The sequence below is a fragment of the Pteropus vampyrus genome, unplaced genomic scaffold (genome assembly GCF_000151845.1).
Source record: "Pteropus vampyrus isolate Shadow unplaced genomic scaffold, Pvam_2.0 Scaffold518, whole genome shotgun sequence".
NCBI lineage: Eukaryota > Metazoa > Chordata > Mammalia > Chiroptera > Pteropodidae > Pteropus > Pteropus vampyrus.
This window is the reverse complement of record NW_011889299.1, coordinates 1,272,613-1,291,807: the sequence shown is the minus strand read 5'-3', so window position 1 is coordinate 1,291,807 and position 19,195 is coordinate 1,272,613. Positions and strand designations below refer to the sequence as shown.

Below are 19,195 nucleotides of genomic sequence, written 5' to 3'. Positions count from 1 at the left end.
CATCAGCTGATTCCCCCTCATCTGACAGTCCCACACTTCGCTCTTCTATTATTCCACCATTACTGCCCACGTTTCCTATCTTCCTCAACCTGATGGACAATGTTTATACAATAGTAACAGAAAACATTACCCAAGTGCTAAACCTCCAGCAATGTTACAAGGTGCCCCAGCTCAGGCAACCACTTATACAAATAATTTGCCCCACTGGGGATGTTCAATATTCAGAGTCACTACTTGTCACCCTCTCTGGTTTAGCAGTCCACAATAACCATGACAGTGTTAGCATCAGCTAAGCTAGGAACAGAATAGAAGCAGACCTGAACAGTTTAAAACATGGCAGGGCTAAGATAGGAGACAAGAGAGAAGAAAAGGCAGTTGAGAAGTTAAAGGGGATACAGTAGGTATAAAAGTGAAGTAGAAGAGCCAGAGGTAGGATTGGGGAGGAGTCAGAATCTTTATTTGGTGTGTTTCAGCATGTAATTGTTACAGCAGGACATTACAACCTTACCAGGTGCTTCCTTACTGATTTCCACTTCATGCCCTTCCTAGTCTCGCCTACTGAGTCTACACTAGGATGGCCCCCTGCTGAGACTATTTTGCCGCTGAGGCTATTTTGCCCTTGTATGTCTGTCCTGATATAATTTGGCTACTAGAAACTCCCACCTTCCAACCCCCTTGGGCTACTAGTTGTCCTGTGGCACAACTGCTTAGCAAGGTCATACACTCTACTCCACCAACTGCTCTGTAACCCCACACTCTAACCTGTTTCCTATGGATATATAGTACCCTGGGCACCCTAAGCCCAACCAGAAAGTCTAGCTCTTTCATCGAATCTTACCACAAAAGGGAGCACTGGGCCATCTTTTTACCTATTATACAGGGCCTCATCACCATCCCTAGTGTCAAAAGGCACAAGTTTCGGTATTTTCAATTCTGTAACACTGTCTCATCTCATAGAAGCAACCCAGACAATAGCACAACTCCTGGCCAACCACATAAACCGAACAGCTCAGGCCTTAGAAGTTCTTTAGGAGGGCTTCTAAAGACAGTTGATAAGAGATGGGCATTAAACTAGCTACTAGTATCTCAAGGTGGAGCTTGTGCCTTAAAGAGGATCTCCTGCTGCATATGGGTCAATACAGGAAAGGTATCCACAATAGTTCAAAAATAAAAATAATAAATTAAAACAACCAATTACATTCCTAAAATACTCCAAGAAAGTCTCAGACCCCCATTAATTTCTCTTCCTAGCCATCTCCTTCTGCTTGGGGTGAAAGGCTCTACACTATCATTAATGGAGCTAAAACAATAATTGCTGACCTAATTATTTTGAGTTGGCTTTGCAAATTTGCTCTCTCTCAAGTTTTTTTAAAACAGGAAACCTGGAAGGTAATTATGCTAATTCAAATGCCAGAGATGAATTAAAATCCTAGAGAAAAAATATTGACCTCCACTGAAGATTGCTTTAGTGCTCTCACTTCCTACTTCCTGCATCATCCTGAGAGGGCTTACCTGCTCTCCATCCCTAACTCACAAGCACAAGTATCCTCCTGCTGCGTCTTTTAAACTCCCTCTTTACCAAAAAAAAAAAGTCTATGTATGTGTTTTTCTCTCTCTCTTAAGGGCTTTCTCCCAGACAGTCATCTTTCCCTACCCTTTGACCTGGGACTTAATCTGTGTTAACAAATCTTTCTTTGATCATACCAAAGGACTACTGTTGTGAGTTTTGCCATCTGAACCTAACCTTGGGAGGGAGTCTCTCCATGTCAAGGTGAGGTTGCTTTAGCACAAGAGAATACTTCCTCAACCTAATAAAAAAAAAAACAAAACCTTCAACACAAAACCTGCTAACCGCAAACTTAATGGTGAAATACTGAATGCTTATTCTTCTAAGTTTAGGAATAAAGCAGAGGCCCATCCTCACCACTTGCATTAAGCACTGGATTGGAAATCATTGCCAATGCAGGAAGTAATACAATAAAAGAAACAAAAAGTATAAAGATGCGAAACTGTATTTGTAGATGACAAGACTGTGTAGAATATCTTAAGAAAACAAAACAATTATGAATTACTAAGTGAATTCTGCAAAGTCACAGGACACAGTTAATATAAAAACATCCTAAATTGTTTCAGCAAGAAGTATCTACGTTGTAGTAACCAAAACTACTCTCTCCAGACACTCCAAAGTACTAAAATATGCCTACTACTGGCACGAGGAGGTTTCTCTATTTCTATACCTTCCACTAAATTCCTTTACAGTTTTAAGGAGAATTCTAAAAGCCTATGTATCTAATGTATTGTCCTGAATATGTATGACACTGAATGAATGCCAGTTAATAAAAATGAGGTTTTAACAACAACAATACTCAAAGTAGTGTCAATGTCAAATTGCAAAGACACATTCTACAAATGACTACAAAGTACCCATAGCTTCCAAAACTGCATTTTCTACAGTGCAGAACAATTTTCTATACTATGGCTTGAGGGTCATTCAATTCTGAGAATAAAAACCATTCTGATTAGATTTTCCATAACAAGGTTCGGGATTAACTACTGAATAAAGACATTTTTTCTTATCATATTTGCAGTGTAAGCATAACATAAAAAGCCAAATGTACAATACTATTACTTATTACAAATGATTCACAATACACTGCACTTATAGAAGGTATATTTGGCATTCAAGAAATGGATACTTAAAACTGAATCTGATCTTTCCATATTTCATCACCAACTAGGAAGACACATAATCACACAGTGGATAAATGTGGCTAGCAAAATCATGCAAGGATAGAAAACATACAGAGAACTCTGCCAGGTTATTTCAGCTTGCTAAAACCAAATATCAACTCTACTTACCTAGGAGGAAAAGTGATGGGCCATAGTATTCTGCATTGCTGATGATGTGTTTCAGGGAGGTAGGCAGAGAACCATCCATCACTAAGAGAAAGGTGAACATTAAGGAGAATATGATCAGTCCAAGAGTAGTCTGAAGGGTGGGAATGATGCAGCAATATATTACATATACCACACTGTGGTAAACAAAGTCTGTGCTGATTCCAATCTAATGGCTTCTACTTGTCTCTCCTCCCCATATTCTATTATTTATTCCTTGTCCATGCAATAACCTTTTCACACTGAATCAAAGAATAAAATAATACAGACACAGAGAGACAGAGTGGGGTAGCGAGTTGGAAGTGAACAGAGTCAAAAGCTGGAAAAGGGGAAAAAAATAGGTGAATCATTATGAAAACTGCTAAATGATCCTTAGGCTTACGGAAAGTGACAATAAATGACTAAAAGCTATTCAAAATGGCATGGCCTTTTCCTAAGCCTGCTGTACAAAAGAAGAGTAGCTTCAGAAAGTATGAAGAGGAATAATCTTTGAGTCAAACATCCTTCAAGAAGGTATCCAGAATCAAATACCATGTCGTATGCCATCTGAGAAAGCTGGGTCTTGAATGGCCTTCTTGAGGAAATTCAACATGGATTTGAGAAGTGCTGCTCGTTGTGGAATACACTGGACTCCTGGCAAGAGAGAAAGACAGGATTACACTGGCTTCATCATTAGACCACGGCGAGCAGGCACATAAGACAGAATTTTAAGAGACCAATATCCACTATAGCAACACTAGCAGACATTCAAAGTGAAATCTCTGGATATTGGGAAGAATACTTACCTAAGCTTTAACACTGGACAAATAAATCACCAAGGACTGCACAAAAACTAATACTAAAGTTAAAAGTCTAAAGTATAAAAGAAAAATTACAAAGTAAAAAGATTAACTCTCTGATCCTCAGTTCCCTGTTTTAGATATTAAATGCCCTCAATAGCTGTTACCATAAAATGCTGAAATAAAAGTTAATATGAGAAAATGGACACCAGAACGGCAAAGTAACATGTATAGTCATAAGAAGCAAGCTTCCAATGTACCACTTAAGTTCCCCTCAAAGCACCTGTCTGCACTAGCAATTCAATCAGTGTGAAAGACCACAGTGTATCTATGTATGTACGTACCAGGGCGGGGGCCAGGGCAGAGGCTAGTGCTGCTGCTGCTGCTGGTACTTGATGCCCTTAATTCAACATCCAGCCGATGATCCACAGGGATGGATGATCCTGGACTACTTTCCATAGTCACATCTGCAACTAAGTAAAAGTCATGATACAGAAATTAGTTAGAATAAAAAGTACCACCAAAAAAAAAAAAAAAAAGACTGAGAAAATTCTTTCCAGTTAAGGTGAGATGAATATCAAAATGGAAAGGATTAGAATATTGAAATCCAAAATGAAAATGTTAGCTTTTCATAAACAAATAGAAAAGTATTTAATAATAATGTTATTCAAGACATAAAAATTAAAAATAATCATACAAAAGAAGTCCTTCAATATTTCTCGACCACCTAATTTGGGAGGAAAAGAGGGGGTTAGTAAAACATACAATTTCATATACTACTGGTGGGTAGTAGATAGTAGGTAGAGCTTGTTGGGAGGGTAACTGAATAAATTTAAAAAAACATGAAGATATTAATACTCAATATACTGATACGGAAGGATGGATGTCTATAATACACTGAACAAACAATGTTAGGTTGAGCAATATGTTAGTGATTTCCTCTTCCCATTTTAAAGACTATGTACTTACGTCAACATGTACTTGAATATGCATAAAAAAGACTGGAAAAAAACTACACCAAAATAGCAGCTATGGTGGGTAGAGAGTAAGCATTCATTTTTACTTTATACACTTTAATAATTTTAATTAATTAAGAGTACAAAATACACAATTACTTCTCACAATTTATAAAATATAATAAAGCTCCATTAGTGCTAGACCACTGTTTACATTCTGAAATACTTTCTTCTAATCTTTTTTTATACATTTACCAACATATATCTACGTGCCTACTCATATATGGGAAACACAAACTCATGATTTTGTAACCTGCTTTTCCATTTAATATAAAATTTTCTCTATGAGTGTATCAGAATTACCTGGATTGGTTAAAAATGCAGATTTCCTGGTCTTCACTTAACAAACTTAATGAATTTAGCACTGCAGACGGGGGTCTAAATCTTTAGCAAGCACTTTCATTTACTCTTATGGTTACTAAAGTTTGATAACTACAGCATTTAGTAGATGCCACATATTAATCAACACTCCAGAATCCCACTCATTAACTCAAATACCAGCTTCCCCAACAGTAATAGACTAAAGATATAAATTAGGTAAAGGGGTTCCTAGGAACAGCAATGCACACAGATAATTGTGTTGAGAAAAAAGAAAAAAAAGGAATGGTAACATATGGATATTTAGTGTCAAAGAAAAAAGAAACGAGGAATGGTAACATATGGATATTTAGTGTCAAAAATGAAAGCATTATAAATTCTAATGCCTTTAATATAAGCATGATAACAGAAACATGTAACGACAACCTGGGTCATCAAGACAAGATTAAATTCTAAGCTGTTTTGGAAACAGTTTTTTATTTTTGGTACTACGATTAAGAACTATGCATGCAGGGGATGGGAGGTTTTTAAAAAAGGACACACATGATCAGTTGAAGATTAAGAATATCCAGTGTTCTTTCACATTTAATGATTTAAAAGTTGCTCCCTACCCAACAACTTTTTCACCTCTTCTCTCCCTTCTCAAAATAGCCAGATAGTTTCAGAAAGTCCCATTTTAGTCTACATTGTCCTTTTCTTCCCCAAACACATATTTAAACATCTATGCTATAGCAGGTAGTGCTGGAGATACAGTAGTGAACAAAACAGTATCCTGATCTCATAGAGCTTACATTTTAGTGGGAATAAGATAATGAGCCAATACTTAGGAAAATAGCTATTAAGTCTTGAAATAAAAACAGATTATCATGGAGTGACTATAATAAGGTTCTACTGCAGCCCTGCCATCTGCTTCATCTTCCATCTCTGTTCCCAACAATTCGTGCCTCCCTTTTCTAATTAACCACATGAAAAACAATACGCAAATCATTTATATAGAAAAAACTGTTTTGTTGTTGAAAATATGTACTCGTCAGTTGTATACTTTTTTAAAAATGTAATTTATTGGGGTGACATTGGTTAATAAAATTAAAGGTTTCAAGTGTACAATGTACCACTTAATATGTCACATGTATACTGCACTACGTGTCCACTACCTAAAGTTAAAATTTCCTTCTGTCACCATATATTTGACCCCCTTTACCCTTAGCTAACCCGTCTTCCCCTCCGGTCACCACTAAACTATTGTTTGTGTCTATGAGCCTGTTCATCTCATTTGCTGCTTTCAGTTTTTTATATCCCACACAAGTGAAATCATATAGTTCTCAACTTTTTGTCTGATTTTGTTAGCATGATAATCTCATTTTGCATCCATGTTGTTGCAAATTTATGAGAGAGAATGAAATGACAAGAAAACGTCAAGCACAAAAAATATTGACTTAGTAACTGTTAATTACCATCCATATCGGTTTCCATTTCTTCTCCTTCTTGTGTAGTACTGGGTCTCTGGATCTTTGGCTTGATCACAAATGGACATTCTTTTCGGCACAAATCTACTTCATGCTATGATCAAGGGAAAAGTAGTAAGAAAATCATACATATATACAAGGGATTAAAAATAATTATAACGAAAGAATGTTCTATGCAGATTACAAAATTGGTTTCTAAAAACAAGAGGAATTAGATGGCTCTTTAGGGTTATTAAGATAGTTCCTAGGCTCAGGCCTCATTAAGTATAAGTCTACGTAAAGTGCTCCTTGTATAATAATACCTCAAGTCTATAAATGAAGATAGAAAGTCCACTATGAGATTGAAAAGCTGCCATGTCCAGGTTGGTGATGAGGTCAACCACTCTGACGGCTCTGGTAACAAATGTTATCTGGTCCTGTTCATCACCAAGAAATTTTATGACCTATCAGGGAGAGAAAAACAGGCAAAACCAGTCAAATAAAAAGATACAATGCTGTAAATAATGTACTCTCTTTTGAAAACACACACTCTAGGGTCACAGGGAGGTAGCATGATACAAGAAAAAAAAATGTATTTGATTTTTAGTGCTTGCCAAATGATAGCTCTATCACGTCTGGGACTAAACCTCTTGAGGTAATGGGGACATAAATTACTTTTCAGGATTAAATAAAATATCCAGGGAGAAAAAAGCTGGTGTCCAGTGCCCAATGCCTAGTAGAGCCTATTACCATAACAGAACCACATACAAAGTACCTTTAGATACATTTTCTTCGGTGTCATGCCTAACTTCACGAAAAGATGTGGCAATGCCCTGACTAGTACATGGGGCCTACTCCCACACCACCTGGACTATGATCAATTCTTAAAGACAGCTGCTCTTTGAAAGTTGTTAATGAGATAACCTCAAGGCCAAACTACAAAAATTAAGTAAAGCATTTTCTAGGTAAGCTTTCTTATGCTATTTGCTCTCACTGTGAACCATTTTAAACTTGCAACTCTACACTTTCTCTTAGTTGATTTCCCCCACAAATGCGTTTAAAAAAAAAAAAAAAGGGTAGAGCACCTTCAATAAGGCTTCCATCATTCCACAGGAGACCAAGGCTTCACCACCAGCATCATAGCTGGCCAGATGGTATAAAAAAGAGAAAAGAGCAGTGGCAAACTGGTGAGGATATGGATCCATGGAAGGATCTACAAGGGAGGTTGGGAGAGGGAGAGAAAAAGTTAGCTCAAAATTTGGTGTTAATCTGGCAGGACGGTAAACAAAGGCTGATAAACAAAGGGTGGCATTATTGTTGCGTAGGATAAAACCATCAAAATTTACCAATCATGGCCTGGATACAGTTCCGCACAAGTACGGGCAAAAATCCATGGTAGGATGCAGTTCCAGTACAGTCAATAATACTGCTGAGTTTGGGAGTTCTCTCCAAGTGGACAATTGATGTTAATGTTCGTAAAGAAGCAGCTTTAATCTCCTAGAAAAACAGAAGGTAAGCATAGTATGTGTTTTAAATAATTACAGGCCTAAACCAAGTTGCTAATACCCAAAATTCTAAAATTTAAGTTATTCTACTGGTAACTGCTTGGGAGAAATGGAAGTCTACTGAGAATATTACTGAAAATCCAGGATTTGTTAACTTTGCAGATAAACAGCCAAAGAAGAAGAAGTAACAGGGCCAAGCTTCCCTCTTGGGGATCAATCTAAGCTCTTGGGAAAAACTAAAAGGCAAATAAATACATATGAGCCTGATATACAGAGGAGAGTATTAATAAATACTTACCATAAGCTGCTTATCTGTTATCTGAAGGACATCTACCAACTCCTCTATCAACCCATTATACAAGATACTGTTTGCTGACTCCTGCAAGGCATTGGAATACACTGCAAAAGGAGAAATAAACACTTTAGGCAAGAAGGCAGTGGTCAAGCCACTGCCCAATGATAAACCTTTTGGCACCTACTGGTTCTGGGGAAGGATTCCCTTCTAACCAGCACTGGAGAGCAGAATCACCAATTCTAGAGGATTGGCTCAAATATGATAAGCTCTAAATACCCACCCAACTGACAGATTCTCCTATTAATGGTATCAGTTCTCTTGAGCAAAAACTTTTGGGAATGGAAGTATAAAAAGAGAATAAAGAGCTATTATTTTTTAAAATAACATCACTACTTGATATAACTTTATTATGCCTTGGACATAAACTTTCATTTTAGTCTCTTCATATGCTTCTGTTTTCACTGGAAACACTTATAAATTGTAAAGAACAGGATTTATGGACTACTGCAGACTAAGCCAGAAACTTGTATGACATTGGAGTAAAACTTGAGAATGCATGTAATACACTTTTGATGAACCCCACATAGGTTAATACTGAACCCCAGTCTCCTGAAGTGCAAACTACTGGGAGTAAACACGTTTAGCTTTCAATAAACATTTCCTGAGCACCTACTAACATGTCAGAAGTTACGCTAGGTATGAGTACAAAAAAAAGAGTGGGAACTTCACTTCAAGGAACTCATAGTTTAAAATAGCAGACGAGTAATAACATAATGAAAGCTGGCAAGATTAATAGCAGCTACTATTTTATACCTTCTATGTGCCTGACCAGTACTAGGTGCTTTACAGGCTTTTGTTTAATCCTCATATCAGCCTGTAAAGTAAGTACTGTCCTAATATTAAATGAGGTCAAAAGGATAAACATGTGGCTACTAATCTGCAGAGCCAGGGTGAGAGCCCAGGACTGATTCCAAAACTAGAGTGCTTTCCACTCTAGACCACCCTATAGTAAAAGTAAAATGCACAGTACTGACTACTTAACAAACACTTTCTGTCTTATTTCAAGATTATCCTCCTGAAGGCATAGAAGAGGAAGATGAAATGGCAAGAGGAAGAACAGGGACACCAGGGGAGATGACTCACTTAAAAAAAAAAAAAAAGACCATAATGAGGACTAAACCCATGTAGCATATCAATAACCAATCTATCCTCTTTCTGATTCAACATTAAGGAGCTCAGGAATGGTGAATACAGTGAAGACTAAGAATGCTGGCAATTTTACAGTTTAACTTGCCGCCTATGTAATTACAATAAGCCTCAGAGCAACAAAGACAAATGAAATTCAAAGGAAATCAAGGCTAAATCACCTAATCAGGGCCTGTTAATTAGTGTTATTCTCTTACCTAGTATAGATATTGCATGCAGCCTGGCCTGAACAGCTTGCAATCGCTTCCTGTGATTAGAAAAGCCATGGGCCAGCCGTATGTGTGTAAATAACAGCATCTGTAGAGACATAAGACCTAAATTAGGAAATCAATGGAAAAGGTGACTATACTTTCTGAGGGCTAAATTGTACCTGTTGAGCTACTTGGTGAACTGGTTTACTGCTGCTATCTGTTAAGGTATCAAACAGAATAGTTCCACTCTGAAGTTAGCTGACAAAAATAGGAGCATGAAAACAGAAGGACACAGAATCCTAATATTTCAACACAAGCCAAGAACTATCACTCTACTGATAGGTAACAAACTGGAGATATTTGGCAAGAGTTTTGATTGTTATTAACCAAATGAAATATCTGATCACCATCACAATGAGCAGAAAAAAAATAACACAACTAAATGTTTTCTCTGTTGGTATCCAAAGTGTTGAGCTACCACCACTTATTAAATACTCATGGTGAGTAAGGCAGCTTATGTTTTCTTCAAACTCTCGCACAAACCTAGAAATTTGTTAAGCATTGGCCTCATAAAAGATAAGGAAACTAAGGCTCACAGAGGTTAACTAACTTGCCCATGGTATGACTCCATTCTTTCTGCTATGGTGTCTACCAGCCCAGCACATACCATCAATCTATATGATTAACAACTACACCCTTTAGATATTTTTAGGACATATCATACCTGCTTATCCTTAGGAATGCTGTACATTTTGGTAAGAGATTCCATGATTTCAGAAGGGCTTTCTGAAATCTACATTAGAAAAAAATAGTTAGGAACAAAAAGTGAACCAAATGTTAAGAAAATAGTCAATAGTCAAAGACTCCTCTTACCTTGTCAAGTTGCTCTATGTGAATATAATGTAGTGTGTTACTAGTTGTCTGAAATTAAAAAGATAAGAGAGTTGTTAGGAGTCACTGTATACCTTAGCTTCCCCTGCCACAGGACTGCAAGAGCTGTCTGAAAATCAAGATGTCACCTTAGGGGAAATGCTGACTGAATGTTCTTAAAATCAAGATGACTTTAGGGTTCCCCAAAATACCCACTTTTTATATAGAATATTCTCAGGAAAGCTTCTTTGAAACCAGTATTATCAAGATAAAATGCACATAGTCAGAAACATTTCATATTCTTCCTTGTCCCCTTTTGACCTTTATTGTCTTAATCCCCACAGCCTCTGTATTTACAGCAAAGATTAAATCCATGAAAATGGTTTCTCTTTAAATATGCATTAGAGCTGTTTTCAAGGCGCCATTAATCTAGAAAGTTTATTTTTGTTTATATATTGTAGGCAGAAGAAAAAGATCTTATTCACTAGGCTACTTCTAAACCAAACTGAACTTTAGTATCTCCTCAAAGAATATGGAATGACCAGATAATTGAAGCAGGACCCTGTAAGTAATATTTAGACTTCTTGTAGGCTGGCTTAAGTAGAGAAAGTTGAGTCATCACTATCTAGATTATTACACTGCATGTTGGAACTGAGACTGAGAAAAATGTACAAGTTATAGCAGTGCTCCATATAGGGAGTCTTGCTTTTGGCAGCTCCAACGTAAGTAAGATCCAAACCTATCAGAGCTGGGCATAAATAAACACTTATTACTGAGAAGCTATTAGGTATATTTAGCTTGGGAAGGCAGCAGTGTAGCTTAAAACCATTCCCTCATTTAACTGAGGAGTTCTAGAAAAGTCAACCCCAGTTACAGTAGATTACAGACTCTATCAGAACAAGTCTGATTGAGACTCACCCTTTTCTCGATTTTGACCTCGGCCCCAGGGTCTGCATAGAATTCAAAGTGTAGTGTAGTTGCACTGGGTGGGTATTTCTGTGTATAAAGCACATGAAAGAATCAGATACCATCTCCCAAATCTTCCCTCAAAGTCCTAGCCACTTGTGCAACTCATTGCGGCAGCAGAATGAGCATGTAGCCAACAGCTACCACTTCATTCTTTGTCTTAGCCGAGCTCAGACATCTTATAACAAGAATCAGGAAGGTGGAGCCCAGAGATCCAAAAGCTTTCATATTTCTTATAAGTTACCAAGTTGCCCTTTCTTTCAAGAAATCAATTTGGACTGTAGCTATTCTCAAGAGGGAAAATAGGAGCAAGTCTGTCAAGCAGTAATGAATAAGAATCCAAGAAAAAATGGAAGACAAGGGTTTAGGCACCAGCTCGAGAATAGAAAAAAACATTCTTATAGAAACCTCTGTGTGTATCATCACCTTTTGAAATATTTTATTCAAACTATGCCTCATGGGTGTACCTTCATAATTCTTCACATACTCCCTTCCATACCATTCTAAACCACTTCTGATATCCAACTGCTTTTCTACAGAGGAAGATACCTAAATCAATATAAACCAGACCCTGACAACAAATCCTCTTTAACTCTAGAAAATCGCCATGAAAAACAAAACAAGACTGCGATAGCATGCCCATCTTTGAGAGAGATCAACAGCAGTGGTTGCCTCTGGGGATGGAGAATTATTGTATACCCTCTTATACACTTGGAATTTTTTTAACACGTGTATATATTACTACTACCTTTTGAAGTATACATATTTTTCGAAATCTCATAACATGCCAAATACTAATAAATAAAAAGATGTGTGATTTCTTAATATAGGCTGGGACTAAAATGGGTAACAGACATCATGCAATCCCAGCAGAGTGCATCACATTGTTTTGCCCAAGGGGCAAAGAACAAGCTTCATATACATTAGGAGGCTCAGAATTAACCAACTAAACTTTAAGATGAAAAATTAGAATTTTAAACTAAATACCCTTTAAAATTTATGTAGCTTTGATTATTAAACAGACAACACTCACCTCCAATATTATCCAATATCCATTCATATAATGCACACTAAAGTATACCAGCTAAGATGGGAAAGTAATTTTTTCTATATATTTACAATTTTCTGTGACCAGAAAAAGAGCCATTCTCCCAGACAAACTAACAAAAGTATTATCAGCTGGAAAATATAGTAGCTTCTTGGCACAGAATTATTATAACACATCCAATTGTGCCTTGTGGTTCCACAGTAACACATCAATGGAGAGGGGAGATGGCCGGAGCTCATAACTTAAGCATGGGTGAAAGGTATGAACAGGACGGGGCATGAGGGGTCAACATGGAAAGCACATAGAACATGTTAAGTTCTTAATAACCCTAATGGCAAAACTGTTCTCCAAGCAGCCATTCTTAAATCATGCCAGACCGCCCAGAGTCCCGAAAGTTCCAGAGAATACAAGCAAGTGCACTTTCTGGGATTTTTTCGTCACTTTCAAACTGATTCACCCAATACAGCTTCCTACTCAAGAGCTGGGTATAAACATACACTGTGCTTCTGAGGTTCTTTATCTACCACCAGCACATTGAGGACCCAAGAATTTCTAGACAAGGTGTACTATGTTTCAAACGATCTTAGGTTCCTCAAAGGTCCTAATGTGAAGTGCCAACTTTATATACCATATATTCGCTGTAAAGTAAGGCTCAAAAAGAGATCACACACAGCTCTGCCAAGATCCCATATCCCAAAGAGTTACTTACCATCATATGCAAGTCTCTGCAACATTCTGCAAGTCCAAAGCCATTCTCCTTTCCACCCCAGCTCTTCGAAAAGGAAAAAGACAGTGTTAAACAGTGCTTAAGGTAGCCTTATATATAAAATATGTAAGAGTATGTGGCTGCTTGGAACACAGTGTTGAGAAGACGTACAACGTGTAAATCAAATGAAAAGAGGGAGCAAACAGAAGCAAGGACTTAAGACTCAAGGCAAGATGGTCAGCCTAAAGGTGATTTCTCCAATGAGGTCAATTCCACTGTTCTGTGAGGATGTTACCGGGGAGAATATAAGCAGCTATTGCAAGCAATTGCATTCTACACGCCTGCTGTCATGCTTGTTAACAGATGAGTCTTGTTCCATCAGGCCTTCAGTATTGTACTAGGCCTTCCATGTGCAGCCTGCTCACCTCCTTCATTAGGGTGGAATCACACGTTCTTCAGTTCCTCACTCCACATGAGCCAAGTTGCAAAGCAGAAGATTTTGCATTGCTTACTTCTACTGTACTTCTGCCACCACAAAGTCTAAAAACCTATTAACAAGTACTAACCCCCAAAGTAATGGGGAAGAATGCCTCAGTTACATACTATCAAATTCAAAATTCCAGCCATATAATCTTGCTTAATAACTAGCCTGTATTTAAAAACGGCATTTAAACTAACAAACATTTTTTGACTAATTTAGAACTCTTCCAAGGATGAATTGGGCATTTGTTGAAAACATTCAAGAGTAAATGCATTAGTCTCCACTTCCTAGGACAAGACATACAATTGGGATAACTAACTAACTGAAAAGCTTGGAAAGAAAGGCTGGAGAGTGAGAGGGGAGGAGTAAGGGCTTTGAAAAGCTCCACTAATTCCTGGGAATCTGGAAGGCTGGGCACATTCTCAGAAAATATCTGAGAAGGTCCAAGTTCATATACCTCTGGCTGACCATCAGGATCTGTGCAAGCCAGAAATGAAGGCTAAGACAGAGTTGTAAACTTCTAGTTGAGTATCGAAGATGCTGAGTACTGACACTGAAGACACAAAAATACACTCAGAACCTACCTAGAAAGACTGGATTTTTTTTTTTTTTTTTGGTTCTGGGAGTTTAAGAGAAATCATTAGCTGACTATTAAGCTAATAGAACAGAGACTTCAAAGACCATACAAAACAAAGGATTATGAGGCATGCATAGAAAGAAGACACTATGAAGCACATATAGCAACACGAGGAGTGACATCAACAAGATGGTTGATTAAGATGTCTTCCAGCTCCCCCTACCCTCACCACAACAATTTGGCATCTATCACAGACAGAAGTGACTTTGTGTAAACTGTAGAATCCGGCCCCATATGCCAAAAGACCCAGGGTGTTAGGCATATAGACTTCAGTCCCAGCTGTGGACCTTGCAGCCTGTGAACTGGCTGCAACTACTCTTAGCAGTTGTTTGAGAGCCCCAGGAGAACGATGTCTTAATCATCTATGGGTAATAAGGACTAAAGGACAAAAGTATTTAAAACAGTAAGAACTAAAATAATCTGTTTCTGAATTCACAATATAAAAAGAAATTATGACATCAAAACATAAAATGGATCGAGGTGGAAGGGAAAAAGGGTAGAGTTTTGTATATAATCAAAATTGTTATCGGTTTAAAATAAACTTATGTTTTATATAAGTCTCATGGTAACCACAAAGCAAAAACCTAGATTAGATACGCAAAAGATAAAGAGAAGGGAATCAAAGCATACTACAGAAACCATTAATTCATAAAGGAAAACAGCAGGAGGAGGAAGGACAAGGGAAATAAAAAACAGCCAGAAAATTATTAATAAGATAGCATTACTAAATCCTTGCCTATCAATAATTATTCTAAATGTAGATGGATTGATTTTCCAGCCAAAAGGCACAGAACAGCTGGATGGATAAAAAAGCAAAACCAATTACATGCCTTCTACAAGAGAATCATTTCCGCTTTAAGGATATATAGACTCAATGTGAAGGGACAAAAAATGATATTCTATGCAAGTGAAAGCAAAGAGAGCAGGAGCAGGGGTAGCTATACTTATAACAGACAAAACAGACTTTCATTCAACAGCTGTAATAAGAAAGAACATTATTATATAATGGTAAAGGGGTCAATTCATCACAAGATGTAACAACAATGTTGGATATTTATGTACCCAACATTGGAGCACTTAAATATATTAAGCAAATACTAACAGATCTTAAGGGAAAAATAGACAATACAATAATAGAAGTCAACACTCCACTTTCAACAATAGATAAACTGATTCCAAAAGAAAATCAGTGAGGTAAACATTGGACTTGAACTATACTTTAGACGAGTGGACCTACCACCCATATACAGAACATTTCATCCAACAGGAGAACACACAAGTCTTCTCAAATGCACGTGGAACATTCCCCTGGATACATGTGATAGGTCACAAAACAAGTCCTAGCAACTAGAAATCAGTAACAGGAGAAAAACTGGAAAACTCAGAAATATGTGTAAATTAAACAATACACTCCTGAATAACCAATGAGTCAAAAGAAGAAATCAAAGGGGAACTTAAAAAACATCCTGAGACAAATGAAAATGGAAACATTATTAAAACCTATGAGATGCACCAAAAGCAGTTCTAAAAGGGAATTGGACACGGATAAACACCTACATTAAGAAACAAGAAAGATCTCAAATAACCTAACTTTATATTTCAAGGAACTAGAAAAAGAACAAGCTAAGCCCAAAGTTAGAAGGAAGGAAATAACAAAGAGCAGAGCAGAAACAAATGAAATAGAGACCATAAAAAACAATGGAAAAGATCAATGAGAGTAAGAGCTATTTTGTGTGTGTGTGTGTGGGGGGGAGAATAAAAGAGAAAACAAGCAAGACTAAAAAAAAAAAACATTGAAGACTAAAATAAATAAGAAACGAAGAGAAGATATTACACCTGATACCAGAGATCTAAAAGATTATAAGAGAGAACTATGAACAAAAATTCAATAAACTGGATAACCTAGAACTAGAAAAATTCCTGGAAACATATAACCTGCTGAAACCAAATCATGAATAGAAAATACAAACAGACCGGTAACAAGTAAGAAAATTGAATCAGTAATCAAAAAAACACCCAAAGAAGAAATGGGTAGGACCACATGGTTTTCCTGGCAAATTCCACCAAACATTTAAATAATTAACACCAATCCTTCTAAAGTTCTTACCAAAATAATGAAGAAGAGGGAACACTTCCAAACTTATTTTGAGGCCAAAATTACTTTGATACCAAAGGCAGATAATACTACAAAGAAAGAAAATCACAGGACAATATCCATGATGAACATAAGATGCAAAAAACATGAAGATACTAGCAAGCTGAACTGAATAGCACATTTAAAGGATCGCACACCATGATCAAGTACAATCTATACCTGGGGTGTAAGGATGGTTCAACACAAGCCAATCGGTAAATGTGATACACCACTTAACATAATGAAAGAAAAAATCATATGATCATCTTAACTGATATTATAAAAAGCATGACAAAAACTCAAAAATTAGAGTATAAAAGGAACACACATCAACATAATAAAGGTTACATATGACAAGCCCACAGCTAACATTATACTCAATAGTAAAAGGTTAAAAGCGTTCTCTCTAAGATCAGGAACAAGACAGGGGTGCCCAATCTTACCACTCCTATTCTATACATAGCAGTGGAAGTCCTAGCCAGATATTAGGCAAGAAAAAGAAAAGGTAAGAATAAGTAAAACTGTCTTTGTAGATAATATGATCTTGTATGGAAAACCTTTAACACTACCAAAAAACTGTTAGAACTAATAAATTTGGTAAAGTTGCAGGATAAAAAAAAAAAATCAACATGCAGAAACCATTCATATTTCTATATGTTAACGAGCTATGTGGAAGAGAAACTATAAAACACTAATGAAAGAATTAAAGACAAACAAATGGACAGATAGCTAGTGTTTATAAATTGGAAAAATACTGTCAAAATGTCCATACTATCCACAGCTATCTAGGGATTCAATGTAATCTCTATTCTCAAAATTTCAATGACGTTTTCCACAGAAACAGAAAGCAATCCTGAGAAAGAACAACAAAGCTAGAGGTAGGTATCACTTTCTAATTTCAAACATTATTACAAAGCTATAGTAATCAAAACAGTACAGTATTGCCATAAAAACACAAAGACCAATGTTAAGAGAATCGAGAGCCCAGAAATAAGTCCTCACATATGTGGTCAACTAGTATTTGTAAGGGAGCCAAGAATAATCAATGAGGAAAGCATAGTCTCTTATACACATGGTGCTGGAAAAGCTGGATAAGTACATGCAGAAAAATGAAACTGAAACCCCTATCTTACACCACTCAAAGAAACAAACTGGAAATGGACTTCAACATAAGACCTGAAACTGTAAAACTCCTAAAAGAAAACATGGTTGGTCTCAGTAGCAAGTTTTTGGATATGACACCAAAAGCACAGGCAACAAAGGCAAAAATAAATGAGAACACATCAAACAAAAATCTTCTGCACAGCAAAAAACTCCCAAACCAAATCCAAACAAACAGGAGGAAAAAAAAAAAAACCCAATCAACAAAATGAAAAGGTAATCTACAGAATAGGAAAAAATATTTGTGACCCAGAGAGATCTGATAAGGAATTACTATCCAAAATATATTTTTAAAAAACCTCACACAACTCAGTAACAACAACAACAACAAAAAAATCTGATGAAAAAATACACAAAAGAAATAAATTGACATTTTCTAAAGAAGACATGCAAACAGCCACAAGATACATGAAATGGTATGCGATATCACTCATTATCAGGGAAATAAAAATCATAGCCACAATAAGATATCATCTCACACCTGTCAGAATGGCCACTATCAAAAAGAGATAAGTATTAGTGAAGTTTGGAGAAAAGGGAATCCTTGTGCACTTTTGGTGGGAATATAAATTGGTAGAACTACTATGGAAAACAGAATGGAGATTCCTCAAAAAATTAAAAATAGTACTATAGGATCCAGCAATGATCCAGCTCTGGTTATATATCTAAAGGAAACAAAATCAGGACATTGAAGAACAATATGCACTTCCATATTCACTGCAACATTATCCAACTACGGATTAATGGGTAAGAAATTCCACCTATGGTGACAACATGGATGGACCCTGAGAGCATTTTGGTAAGCGAAATAAGTCAGATAAAGACAACTACTATATGGTATCACTTATATGTTGAATCTAAAAATGTTGAATTCTTAGAAACAGAATAGAATGGTGGTTGCCAGTGACTGGCGCTAGGGAAAATAGGGAGATGTTAGTCAAAGGGTATAAACTTCCAGCTGTAAGATGAATAATATCTGGAGATCTAATGTACACCATGGTGACCACAGTCAACAATACTGTATTATATACTTCAAAGGTGCTAAGAGAGTAAATCTTAAAATGTTCTCAACACAAAAAGGAAATGGTAATTATGAGGTGATGGAGGTATTAATCCTACTGTGGTAATAACTTCGCAATACATAAGTGTTACCAAATCATCACGTTGTACACCTTAAACTTACATAGTATTATATGTCAATTATATCTCAATAAAGCTGTAAAAAAAAAAAAAAAAAGAAAGAAACAAACTGTTCCTGAGAAAGTCCAGACACTGCATTTACTAGGCAAAGACTTTAAATCAACTATTTTTAATACACTCAAAGAGCTAAAGGAAATCATATACAAAGAACTAAAAGTAGTAGGACAAAGACTCATGGACATGGACTATAGACTAGTGGTTACGAGGGTAGGGGATGGGGGAGGAAGGGGGTAGGTAGACAGTTAAAGGGAGTCAAATATAGGAGGCTAGGGGGAAGGTCAAGTGGGTAAAGGGGATCAAATATATAGTAGCTGAAGGAAACTGGACTTTGGGTGGTAAACA

At 36.7% G+C, this 19,195-nt stretch overlaps 1 protein-coding gene across 18 annotated transcripts in view; it reads right to left on the bottom strand.

Moving 5' to 3' along the window:
• Positions 1-19,195, bottom strand: part of HUWE1 (HECT, UBA and WWE domain containing 1, E3 ubiquitin protein ligase) — a 153,150-nt gene that overhangs the window by 80,274 nt on the left and 53,681 nt on the right. For 13 of the 18 annotated variants that reach the window (XR_002777818.1, XR_002777819.1, XM_011383418.2 and 10 more), the window contains 13 exons: positions 13,244-13,306; positions 11,439-11,516; positions 10,524-10,571; positions 10,375-10,443; positions 9,657-9,756; positions 8,257-8,378; positions 7,800-7,950; positions 7,539-7,666; positions 6,777-6,917; positions 6,463-6,568; positions 4,019-4,147; positions 3,427-3,528; positions 2,860-2,940 (listed from right to left, as the gene is read on the bottom strand). Coding sequence is in view for 16 of the 18 variants with exons in the window: in XM_011383418.2 (XP_011381720.1) it covers positions 2,860-2,940; positions 3,427-3,528; positions 4,019-4,147; positions 6,463-6,568; positions 6,777-6,917; positions 7,539-7,666; positions 7,800-7,950; positions 8,257-8,378; positions 9,657-9,756; positions 10,375-10,443; positions 10,524-10,571; positions 11,439-11,516; positions 13,244-13,306 (1,318 nt within the window). In the remaining 2 variants the exon portion in view is untranslated. The remainder of the gene's footprint in view (positions 1-2,859; positions 2,941-3,426; positions 3,529-4,018; positions 4,148-6,462; positions 6,569-6,776; positions 6,918-7,538; positions 7,667-7,799; positions 7,951-8,256; positions 8,379-9,656; positions 9,757-10,374; positions 10,444-10,523; positions 10,572-11,438; positions 11,517-13,243; positions 13,307-19,195) is intronic. The other 5 variants (XM_011383422.2, XM_011383426.2, XM_011383430.2 and 2 more) reach the window with 3 other exon arrangements.